Source organism: Rattus norvegicus, chromosome 19 (assembly GCF_036323735.1).
Source record: "Rattus norvegicus strain BN/NHsdMcwi chromosome 19, GRCr8, whole genome shotgun sequence".
In the NCBI taxonomy this organism is placed as follows: Eukaryota; Metazoa; Chordata; class Mammalia; order Rodentia; family Muridae; genus Rattus; species Rattus norvegicus.
The window spans coordinates 16,389,943-16,401,714 of record NC_086037.1 but is presented as its reverse complement, the minus strand read 5'-3'; the positions used below and the strand labels follow the sequence as shown (position 1 = coordinate 16,401,714).

The following is an 11,772-nucleotide window of genomic DNA, read 5'->3' as shown; positions in this document are numbered from 1 at the left end:
TTTCTGTACTTTCTGGTCTATTGTCTAACGTCTAGGGGCTAAGCGAGGGCCAGCTTAAAAGATTCTCATGCTTAAGAAATGGCAGTACTGATATCAAACGGGGATCTTTCATATCCACTTTCTTCCAAGTCTACCAGCCATCTCAGATTGTTGGTGCAATATGCCTGACAATCAAGGACACAGAAAAATAACTTGATACACAGCAAGGACATGGCAATCATATCCTGTGTCGTTATGTATGTTCTGGATGAGGTTTGTTAAAATGACAATATTGCACAAAGCTTTATATAGGACCCATCAAATTAAGGGTCACTATGCACTGTCATAGCTAAAATGGCTTGGTCAGAAGTGACCACTGGACCACTCTTCTGTAACTTCACATGAGAGGCTTGTGCTTTTTGTGTTTTTTATTTTTGTGTTTTTTTCTTATTTATTTATTTATTTATTTATTTATTTATTTATTGCTTTATATGTTGTCAGGAAGATAGTTCAAGTCATGGATCTGCCCCCAAAATCTGAGCTTTGCCACTAATACTGTAAACAGTATTAGTGTATGCATTCAATAAAATAACTGGTTTTTTTTTTTTAGTACGATAGATGCTTTTGCGTTTAGTGAGGTGATCCATGAAACAGGAGTGAAGATGCTTGTTTCTTACTCTGTCCACTGAGTTATGTCTCTAGGCTTGTCCTACTCCTTTGGCTGCATCCCCCCCCACATCTGCTGACTATTTTATTTTTCAGATGAAATCACACGTTATAGCTTAGTGAGGCTTGTAAGCAATCCTACTTTGGTAACTTAAGTGCAAAGAGGAGAGCCCTACACTCAGCCTGGGGGTTCATTCACTGGTGGACCAATATTTCAGTTTCCTCTGCTAACAGATCACCACTTTGTTGCCAGGACCATAATGAATGCAATTCTTTCTCCTAAGGAATCTGGTGGCAACTGTCAAATGTTAAGCACAAAGCTTCAGGTTGTACCTATAACACACACCCACATTGCAACCTACCCTACAGGCTATTTCTGGGTGTGATTTCATGCACCTGCACATGATGAGACAGGAGACCTCTTTGGCTCCTTATAGGAACTGGTGTGATTTCTCAGTAATCTTTAATGGGTAATATTGCTGACTGAGGAGAATTTGAGGTAGGATGAAACATTTCTGTGCAGGGATTGGGGAGGAAGCACTCATTTAGATACATAGCAATGACTTAGGTTTTTCCAATTGAGTCTAGAGCCAAATTTGGCTTTGGAAGCATGTGGTGCTCAGTGGGATGCCACATGGAATTCCCCTGAAAAGGGTCCATCAGCTTTTGCTCAGTACAGGGAGAACATTAGCAGGGAGGCAAAGTCTGTTATCCATGACAACAGCCGTCCCTTCGTGGACATTCTATTGTCTCCTAGAGAGACCTTGGAATCCCTGTGATGTCACCAGTATCGTTGTGACAACCAATTCCCTACTTTTTCTCTTAGTGTCCAAAGGATATATCCACAGGCATGTTTGCCCGTCTTTGTAGGCGCTTTGGGAGAGTTGATGTTGATAGAGAAGAGTCTAGAGTGAAGCAAACGAAACCTAAAGGTAATGATGGACACAGGACATGGGGAATGTGGAGTAAGTTCTGGGCAGAGTATGTTGAGCTTCCTGTCAGGGGTGTGTGTGGGGGTCTTCCGCTGGCCTTTTTAGTAATGGGCCACAACCACTGGAACATCTCCACAGATATTGAATTCCATGATTATCACAATTCCTGAAAGTCAAGGTTTTCACATCATTAGTTTCTCCATAACCACATGGAGGATATGGCAATGCCTATGCTATTATTGGGTGAACTTCTAGTCTTTACTTTTACAGTGCATTCGGTATGTTAAATTGATATAATAACACCATAAGTAGTCATGGAGGGTATAACTTTTCTGAATTAAACAGGGCATCAATGTACTTCACTTTCATTGCTTCTTTAAATTCAGTGACTATCTGACAGTAGTAAGAGGGAGAGAATTGTGCTCCTGGCCATGACCTTATATTCTTAGTACTCCTCTGACTACCTCTGGCTGACGGGGCCAATCTTACCTTCATACATTAGAGGTTCTGTGTGGCAGATATTTTTCTACAGTAGCCAAACTATATGGGGCAGGTAGAGAAAGAGCCTGTAACCTACTGGCACTTCTGGGGCATTTGTCATTTCAGTAGGGGTAATTAATAAGTCTGTTGACCATGTCCTCCCCCTACATGTCTTTTTAATGCAAAGTTATTGGATAGAGTAACAGTGTAGGATATCTGAGTATCCCTGATCAATCAAGTCATTGTGGATGCTGAATTGATGATCTGACTTCTGAAACCAGAGGGGTGAGGGTCCTGAAACCAGGTTGTAGCCTGCGTACCTGATAATAATCCTGGAGAAGGCATCTCTCTGGTACTTGTAAGCCTGTGTGGGCGGGCATAGGGAACACCTGGCTGCTTACATCTCTTGGTCTCTATATAGTAGTGGGGGAACTGTGATCCACTTAGGATGCCTCTTACACAGACCAAACTCCTTGCAGTGACACTGGCTTCCAAGCATGTTCTCCTGTTTGGACCTCACTGTGGTCTGTGTATGCTCTATGCATTCGCCCCATGCGGGTTCACTTGTGTTCTTCTACCTACAGAGGCCTGCAGACAGACGTCATCCCCTGAAAATGTCCTAAACAAGGTGCAGGCCAACGAGGAAGAGGAGAGGCTGAATAGAGAACTGGAGCTAACTACCAAGGAAAGAAATGAGCTGACAGATCGCCTCCTTTATGTGACAGGTGGATCCATGAGCAAGAGGTGTGCATTGCTCCAAACAAACGACCTTGTTCTAAATCTCATCTCCCATAGAGAGGAGATTCAGAACCTGACCCTTACTGAGGAGTGAGTTTGGACATGGACTCTCTGATTCTGCCTGTTGAAAATCTGAACTTGTGATCTGAGTGAGAATTCAGGGATAAAGTCACTGGAGCATGAGTTCCCAGTGTACAATTGGAAAGCCCTTGACAGGTGGTAGCTTTGCAAGGTTCTAGGTGCTGTGAGTTTGTGGAGAGTGTTTGTATTTGCTAGGAAGGTGACTGAACGCTATCATCTCCTGGCAGCACCCTTAGGTCCCACATTGTTCATATCAATGCTTAACTAAAAGGCCTGAGGCTCAGGCCTGTTCCTTCTTGTCTGTGTGCCTTAAACACTGAGACAGTAATGGTGCATACATTTCTACTGATTCTCATTGTGCTCTTTCCATATTTGTCTCTCTTTCTCATTCTCTGAGTCTGTTTACTTTTCTTTTCTTGTGGGTGTGTCCCAGTTTGTGTGTCTGTGTGTGCACAGGTCTGCATGCATATGCACAACTTTTATATGTTTCTATGTCCCTGCACACTTGGAATTTAGGGGTCTGTTTTTTGACATCAGGATATACCTGTATAATAGTTTCATGGAGGTGTAAGTGCTTTATTTTGGAAGCCCCACTTTCAAGAGCACAGTTCTTTGCCTGTGTGGTCACATTTGTCTATACATTTGTATGCATTGGGCAGATTATAAGTTTGTGGCAATATCTGGTCTCATCTCCAGAATTATGTGTACTGTCTGTCTCTAGAATATTAGTTATTCGGCTTGTAGCATTCCACTTGTCAAAACAGGAAAAATGAAATCAGAGGTTTCTGGATGTGTGTGTGTGTGTGTGTGTTTGTGTGTGTGTGTGTGTGTGTGTGTGTGTGTGTGTGTGTGGTTGGGTAAGCTCTGTGGCCTAGGCTATTGAGAGCATAACAGGTTTGAATGCAGATCCAGCCCTCCTGATTGAAAAAAGTGAGCCAGGGAACCCTTTATCTGGGTGCTTAGCTTCTGTTGTCCTGGGCACACAATTCCAAGTTTCTGAAGCTGAAGAAGATCCAAATATGTAGAATTCAGAAAGTGTCCTTCCAGGGCTTTGGTAGTACAGGACACAGCCTGAGTTCATATAATCCTAAACCTCGATGTTCTTTGCGTTCTATCTTCCTGGGGCCAGCCCCTACTTCAGGCCAAATCCATTTTATGAAAACTTGAAGATAAAAGAGAAAGAGGTCATGTCATTACTGCACAACTTAGACACAAAGAACATTGAACATCGTGAGAAATTTCAGGAGCTCAAGAAGGAGATTAACTTCTATCGGTAAGTACTGGTCAGAAGGGCCCATCATTGTGGAATGGCCATGTCTGCCTCTCTTTGTTCTGGACCGGAGGGTCTGCAGCTCTGGGTCCATGTCTTCTGCTGTTTAAATATCACTGTGCCGTGGGTCTTTTGGACTCAGTTTCAGTTCCATAAGAGACTGTGACTTCTCACCACAGTGTCTATGCATCTTTAGAAGGCTCTGGATAGAACTATACTGATTCAGGCATCAGAGTGTTATTAGGCCAACCTGCGGCTCTGGGGTAATACCAGGTTTAACAAACCTCAATGTGTGGACCACATGGTTAGCATGACCTCCCTTGGTTCTACTGTCCTCTTGTGGTTGTTTACTGCCTACTAATTGATGTTGCCCCGATGCATTGGGCTCTCATGGGTAGTTGTAGATCCCTTGTTCTTTTGGACAGACATGGACTCTTATTGGTGCTTGGCTCACAGAAACAATTTATTCTTCCCTGGATTGGGCCGTTTGCTGTTTGTGCAGCAGCCTTACATGTATGGAGATGTATTCTATGAAGTCTTTATGGGTATCTGGGTCCTGGTGGAGTCTGTGGGATTTGGCAGTTGGAATGGGAGGAAGAGGCTTCAGGATCTTACTATGCAGAGTGTGTTTCCAGCAACCTGCACAGCCGGCTCCTGATGGACCAGGCATGTATGAAGAAGAAGTTGGTCACATTGAAGCAGGAGAGCAAGGAGGTACAGCGATATTTGTTTGAGTTGAACTCGAAGGATGAAGATGAATAGGAGAAGGCCAGCAACCTCCAGACCCAGCAAAATGTGGTAGGAACGAGCAGCTGAGTCAGATTAACAATGTCTGATACCATTTGCCTATTGGATACATCTTTGCTTCCCCTATCACCTTTCTAATCTCCCCACACCCAGTCAGTCACCCACCTCATGTGATAGAGTTATTCATTGCTCTGTCTATGCACAAGTATTCTGGGATGTTAACCACTTTTCAGAAACTGAATTATTGGCAATTATACTTCTCTGCCCTTTTTGAAACGGCAGTCCAGTAATGGTGACAGAGGAATAACATATCATATGACTGCATCTCCCTATCACAGATTGGAAGCTATGAAGAGTTTTGAACGAGTTCTTGGTCGTGTGACAAAGGTCATACAGGGGTCATGTTATGGTTGGAAGCACCTTGTAGGGATAAGAACCAAGTGCAAATGGCAAATGAGTCCTGGTCATTGGCTTTGATCTGGGTATCATGTGGCCTTCTCCTTTCTTCCTGCACCCCAATTAGGTCTCTCCCCATTTCCCCATTTCTGGTTTGCACTGGTAGAGTCTGAGGAGCAGCTTGTTCTCCCACAGTACTGTGAGGGTTGCTGGTGATGTTCCCAGCCTGCAGAGATATCAGCAATGATTTCAGTGAAAAGATCAGTGCTGTCTGTCCAATGCAGCTGAGGGGACAGAAGGCAGCAACTTGACAGCTGGTATGCATGTCCCCACCAAATCAGTGTCTTAATAGCTGCCTTCTCCTCCCAGGTCTCAGGAACTGCAGGAGACATGGCATAGGACGGATCCCAGGAAGACAGCCCCCTGAGGAATGAGTTTCTCTCTCAGGAGTTCCCTGTGACGACAATCCTCACAGTCAAAGACTTTTTGGGGGAATATTCTTCTTCTCAGATAATTTCCTCAATGTATAGAGACCCTAAATTTATGTATCCGTATGCCAGCCTATCTCATTGAGGTCTTTCTCCTTTCTCATACCGACAACACCATTTGAGAGACAACTGAGGGGACTGCCGTGACATCTCACGTCCTAGAGGAGAAACAGCACTACAACTGTGTTTCTAAATGTTCATTAAGAAAATTCTGTTAAGAAATGTTTTTGGTTATGATTTTCATTGAAGTTTTCTTTTTGTTATTTCATAGTTATATATTCTTGTTACTGTTTTTCATTTTTTATACCATTTTAGTTGTACATTTTATGCCTGTTTTTTGTAAATTGTATTCCTTATGAATAAAAATTGATTTGTAACTCTTGACTCTTAAGACCATCTTATTCAAGGGTCCTTCCCCTCCTGTAGACTTAGAACTGACAGCTAGATATGGATCTTTGCATGGTCCAGTGAATTCAAAGCCACCAAGGGGTACACAGGGTGATAGTGTCTTTTGTGTGGATAATGTGACTTTTTTTATGGACACACACTTTATGATGTAATCACTGATATACTGTATCCATGCTGTCATGTGTTCTGCTCATCCTAGTCTATATCAGTCTACAACACACATTCCTTATTGACTGTGTGCACCAGATATTGAGTAACACACACTCATGCCTGTAGAGCTGCAGAAAAATGACAACTTTCACAAAGGAATATAGAATAATCCTAATGGAGAACCATGTGCCTCAGTTTTTCTTACAATACAGCATTAGTATTAAACCACAAAGATAATGACCATCAACGTCATTTTGGGAAATAGGTTTTTATAGGTGCTGTTTCACTTGATCATTCATATGCTGTGTTTTTATTGTTGCTGATTATATTTATTTTTATCATGTAACTCAATGGATCTTTTTTTTTCAAATGTATGTCTGGGCCACTCCTGAGTGCATTTCCCTCATGATCCAAAAGAGGGAATAGCATTCCCCATTGTAGATGATTGTTAGGGACCATGTGGTTCTTCTGAGAGAGCAGCAGATGCTCTAACCTGGGAGTCATCACCACAGCTCCTGTAGGTAGCTTTTGTCCTTCCAGGGCATGTGCTAAACTAGATGGACGCCATCATCTCCCATTAAGGAGAGAGATCTCAGGAGATGTGTATGTACAGGTGGTTGAGCGGTGCCTGCTCAATGTGGCAGCCTGCTAGGCATCCGTACTGGGCTCTGGTGCCTCCACTGCTCATTGTGCATTCAGAATCATCCTCCACCATCACTCAGTTTCAATTCCAAACAGATCTTCCACTTACTATCTATGATCATATAGATTATGCACATCTGATAAAATACAGAAGAGACTAGCCTCCTTCTACAGGCCAACTTGGCATAATGAATTCTTTTGATAGAAAGCAAGATAATTATCTTAATCTATGCAGTTTAGGGAGGACCTCAAGAGCATCCATAGTGAATGCAGACTGCAGCTGTGACCACATGTTTCTTTTGCAGAGCAGGTCTGTGCAAGCCCAGAACTTAGGTGGGACAGTTCATGTTTCATCTTTTACGTGGAAATCTGTGATTGTATTGAGAAAGTATATTTTCCACGTGACTCATTTCCAATTTATGGAATTAAACTGACTTACTGAGAGTGGAGGTGACTCAGAGAGATAAAGTGCAGAAGTCTTATCCAGTATGTCTGCAAACAGATGCTGTCTCATTAGGGCTTTTCAATGCTCAGCAGCTGGAGAAGCAAGGGAGCGGCATTGGTGACTCTCAAGCTTAGGTCCTCTAGTCATTATAAGCTGAGCATGACACAAAAAGGGTCATAGTTATCACACTAGAATCTAGTAACCAGATTTAACCAACCTATCACATTAATGCTATGTTTGGTGGTATTTTTTGCCCTCTTAGGACCTGGAAGAGGCTTGGGGTTTTCTAATCCTACTCATAATTTATTATCCTTCCCAACACTATGGGCTGTGTTCTGTTAATGCTAACAGCGGCATCCAATACCTAGGATATTTACTACTGACATGTGTGACGTGAGACAAAACAGTCCCTGTCATCCCTCACCTGAATAAACTTCCTTAGAGTTCAGTGTAGTTGGAGGGTCCTTCTTTCCTCTCCAAGATCGAGAAACATTTCCAGTCTTCAGACAAGTGTGTCAGCCATTGTCCAGTGACTGTCTTGAGATGTCCACAATGTCAGCTGAGTGAGGGCAGGGCTTGGCAGGGGATTGGGGCAGGGCAGGGCAGGGCACTGGGGCAGGGCAGGGGATTGGGGCGGGGCAGGGCAGGGCAGGGCAGGGCAGGGCAGGGCAGGGCAGGGGATTGGGGCAGAGTCCATGAGATGTCAGTAGGCAACAGGCCAGCTGTGGCTAGTGTGGGTACAGGGCTTCTAGTGTGGGTGTGAGAAGAGGAAATTAGGAATGGTCAGATTCTGATGCAGCATATAGGCAGGAAGGAGCTTAGACCATCTCAGTGCCATATAGGGACATTGTAGACACTGATGGGCAGTGTGGGGATGGTACGGTCCCCTATACTGCTCTCCGCAGGTGTCAGGAGAGCATACAGTGGCTCTGTCAGACGTATGACAATCAGGCAGGCACTGGGTGCAAGTGAGAATCATGGGACAAGCCCTGTGTGCAGCCTGATTTTGGGATATTCCCAGGTGCACCATGGACTACAAATTAAAGGCAAAGGACACAGGGAAGCCAGCAATTCCCATGCACTGGCCATAAATACCTGTAGATCTTTCTAGAATTTCCATAGACTATCTGTCACTAGTCCTCATTATAGAAGGCACCAACATTCTGCCCTCTACTTCAACTTGGTGAGACAGCTATTCTAACTCCAGCAGGAAGGCCTCAGGGAAGACAGTAAGAACTCGCAGGTGACCCCTTTTACTATTGAAACAGGGTCTTCCTATGGAGCCCAGAGTGGCTGTAGGATACTAATGCTCCTGCCTCACAGTGACTAGAATTCCAATCCACCCTCAAGAGCAGTTGATTCATAGCCAGATCTGATTAAGGACAGCTAAGGCCCCAGGGTGCTAGGATTACCAGGGTCCTAGTAAGTTTCTCCAGCCTAAATTACAACCTGAGTCAGTGCTGCTATTTGGGACACCGCCTGATGCCCAGTGACATCACACCTTGGAACTCTTTGTCAAGCATAAGCTGTTATGGGAATGAAGTACCCACACAATAAAAACTGGTCTGGATACTCCTAGGTCAAGAATCCCCTGTTGGAAATGCCTTGGACCGCAAAATTTTAAATTCTAGATCCTTCTGGCTTTTAGAAGATTTATAAATACAAAAAAAAAAAAACATAGAGGGTCATAGTAATTTAAGCCTGTGAGCCCAATCATGGGAAACTGAGTCAGAGTGATGGAAGACTGTAAGTTCCAGGGCAACCTGTGTTTCAAGAAAAAAAAAAAAGGCCTGGTGAAGATTCCACTCAAGTGGAAACCAAAAGGGTTTCACATGGGCCCTGCCATCCACTGGTCAGCACTCTCATCACCACAGCCACAGGCAGACACTGGGGAACATTTCTCTCTTTGGGATTCTATGTGAGGAATCCCCCAAAGGTTGCATCATGTGAGGGACCTAGAAAGTTCCAGGATTGGGAGAATTTAGGAGTTTATAATTAGGGATGATCTACAGCTGTGGCAAAGCCTTTTCCCAGCACATGGCAGCCCTAGGTTTGTCCCCAACAGTAAAAATAAAATCCCCCAAAATAATTCAAACAAAATGTCATGAAGCCTGCGCCCTGACCAGTCTCCTCAAAAGTGCGCAGGAACCTGGGTCCACATTTAGGACCCAGCACGGCCTCTGTGACCCGTGAGAAGGGATCTAATATGGGAATTAGTACAGTATGACTTATCCTTGTGGATACCTTTGGTGACAATAACCACCTGACCCCTGAAAACCCATCTACCTGGGGGGCTCAGCACTCATGTCACCAAAAAAGCCCAGATCCTAGGGCCAGCATGGGCAGGTGGTGAAGAAAGTTTGTCTCTCGTGAACATCAGTTGCTGCTCCTGATCTGACTCTATCCTCAGGAGACAATGTCACTCCAGAAAGTGTGGGTGTCAACGGCTATTCCCAGGCCAAGGCTGGGATACTGCTGAAGTTTCACAATGCACAGCAGTGCTCACTCTAGAGCTAAATGTTCTACAGCTGAAAGGGGTGGGTGCTCTGCTGGCCAGCCCCTCCCCTGCAGTATTTAGTGCACTCAGAGTGGTGCTTCAGATGTGAGGGACTTCTTGAGGCTACTCCCATGGAGAATGGCAGATTCATCAGAACGGGGCACAGGGTGAGTTCAGAGCACAGCTGGGAGGAATTTAGGGGTGCCAAGCCATGACTAAGGCCAGATCCTGGGCTGACAGGCAGATGAGCTGGAGAACTGGCATCCAAAGAGTGACTGCCTGAATTCTTCTTAGACCAAAAGCCCTGGATCTGAGCTACTTTGGTGCATTCTCCTGAGCAGGGTCCCAGAGGCAGCTCAGAATCGGGGCTGTGCATGGACTTTGGTGCTGGCAGCAGGTGGCTTAGCCATAAAGTGCCGAGCTTTCCCATCTGTGCCCTCTCAAACTCCTCTGTTTCATTTTAGGTGTGTTTGGTATAGTTTTGAGACAGGGTATCTTGTAGCAGCCCAAACTTGCTTTGAGCAACAATGTAACAGAAAAATAACCTTGAATTCAAGATCCTCCAACCCCTCTGTCCCAAGTCCTGGAATTAAGACCTCCAGCTGTGACCATTTTACTGCAGCATAGGATCCATCTGTGTTAGAGTGAGCTTTGGAAATACTGGAGCTCCGACTGTTCCTTAGAATTCAGGTTTCCTTAATTCTTAGCAGGAGTTTTGTGATGATGCTGATGAGAGAGTCAGGAGTTACACTGGGAGAGGTAACAGTCCTGGCAGCCCTGAGTGCGCAGTGAAAGTCAAGACAGAAGCCTGCTGATTAGCACCTGAGTGAAAGTGGGAGGATTCAGAATTCAAGAACAGACTCAGTTACATACCTAAGACCATATTGCAACATTTTTGTTTCATTTTTGGCTTGTTTTCTTTGAGACAAGGTGTTAATTTATAGCCCTGGCTGTCCTGGAACTCACAATGCCTCTACCTCCCAAGGGATGGAATTAAAGGCATGTGCCAACATGCACTGCCACTAATTAATTTTTAATTAAACATGCTGGCACAATCCAGTAATCCCAGTGCTTAAGAGGCCGAGGCAGGCAGATATCTGGTTTCCTGACAAGTCTGATCTACAGAGAGCCTGTCAGAATAGCCAGGGCCAAACAGAGAAACCCTGTCTCAAAAAATAAACAACAAAATGAATTTGTTTTAAAGAAGAGAGGAACTATTTAACAGAATTAGAGGCAGAGAACCAAAAGGTAATGGGCAGTGCAGAGTCTAGTTTCTGAGATGAAACTGGACACCATGGGGTTAGGGTGGGGATTCTCATCTTGGACTGGGAGACAGAGGGTGACTTCAGGCATGGAAGGCTCAGTCAGTCATTAGTCAGGATTCTCAATCAAGAGGGTGTTGTAAGATCCAAAATGTGTGAGCAGTGTTCTGCATGAGACTAGAAGGGCCCACGAACCAATACAAAATAGCCAATAAAGAGTAATCACAAGGATACGTCTGGAGGTCCATGGAGAGGTTAATGTCCACCTTAGTGTGGATTCTTCAGAGCACAGGTGGAGAGAAATAGAAGAGCTGATGATGGCTGAGGCAGGAGAGGAGTTCAGGTGTGAATTTGAGCCAGTAAAGGAGCTTGTAGGTCGGGCAGAGCAATGAGAGGTCTAACAGCATAGCTGTTGAGATCCTTCAGATTAATTTGTCTTAAGAGCCTCATGCCATAGCCAAGGACAGGAGTAGATCTGACTATTGGGTGGGTGGGCTCACATAGCCCAACAGGTTTGGCCTTGCATCTGTGGGATTCCAAGTCTCTCCCTTTAGACACAGCCATGGAGAAGGTGTAGCAGTGAAGGTGGAG

The 11,772-nt window shown here is 44.6% G+C and overlaps 1 protein-coding gene across 2 annotated transcripts; it reads left to right on the top strand.

Moving 5' to 3' along the window:
* Positions 1 to 1,424: 1,424 nt before the first annotated feature.
* On the top strand, positions 1,425 to 6,260 carry LOC134483167 (disks large homolog 5-like). 2 transcript variants are annotated; one of them, XM_063278435.1, is made up of 5 exons: positions 1,425 to 1,577; positions 2,642 to 2,801; positions 4,006 to 4,149; positions 4,782 to 4,944; positions 5,659 to 6,260. In XM_063278435.1, exons 1-4 carry the CDS (start codon positions 1,496 to 1,498, stop codon positions 4,906 to 4,908), a joined length of 513 nt encoding a protein of 170 aa, XP_063134505.1. In that variant the 5' UTR covers positions 1,425 to 1,495; the 3' UTR covers positions 4,909 to 4,944; positions 5,659 to 6,260. The 2 variants fall into 2 exon arrangements, with proteins under 2 accessions (XP_063134505.1, XP_063134504.1); XM_063278434.1 differs by lacking the exon at positions 1,425 to 1,577 and having other exon boundaries at positions 2,201 to 2,801.
* Positions 6,261 to 11,772: the final 5,512 nt, after the last annotated feature.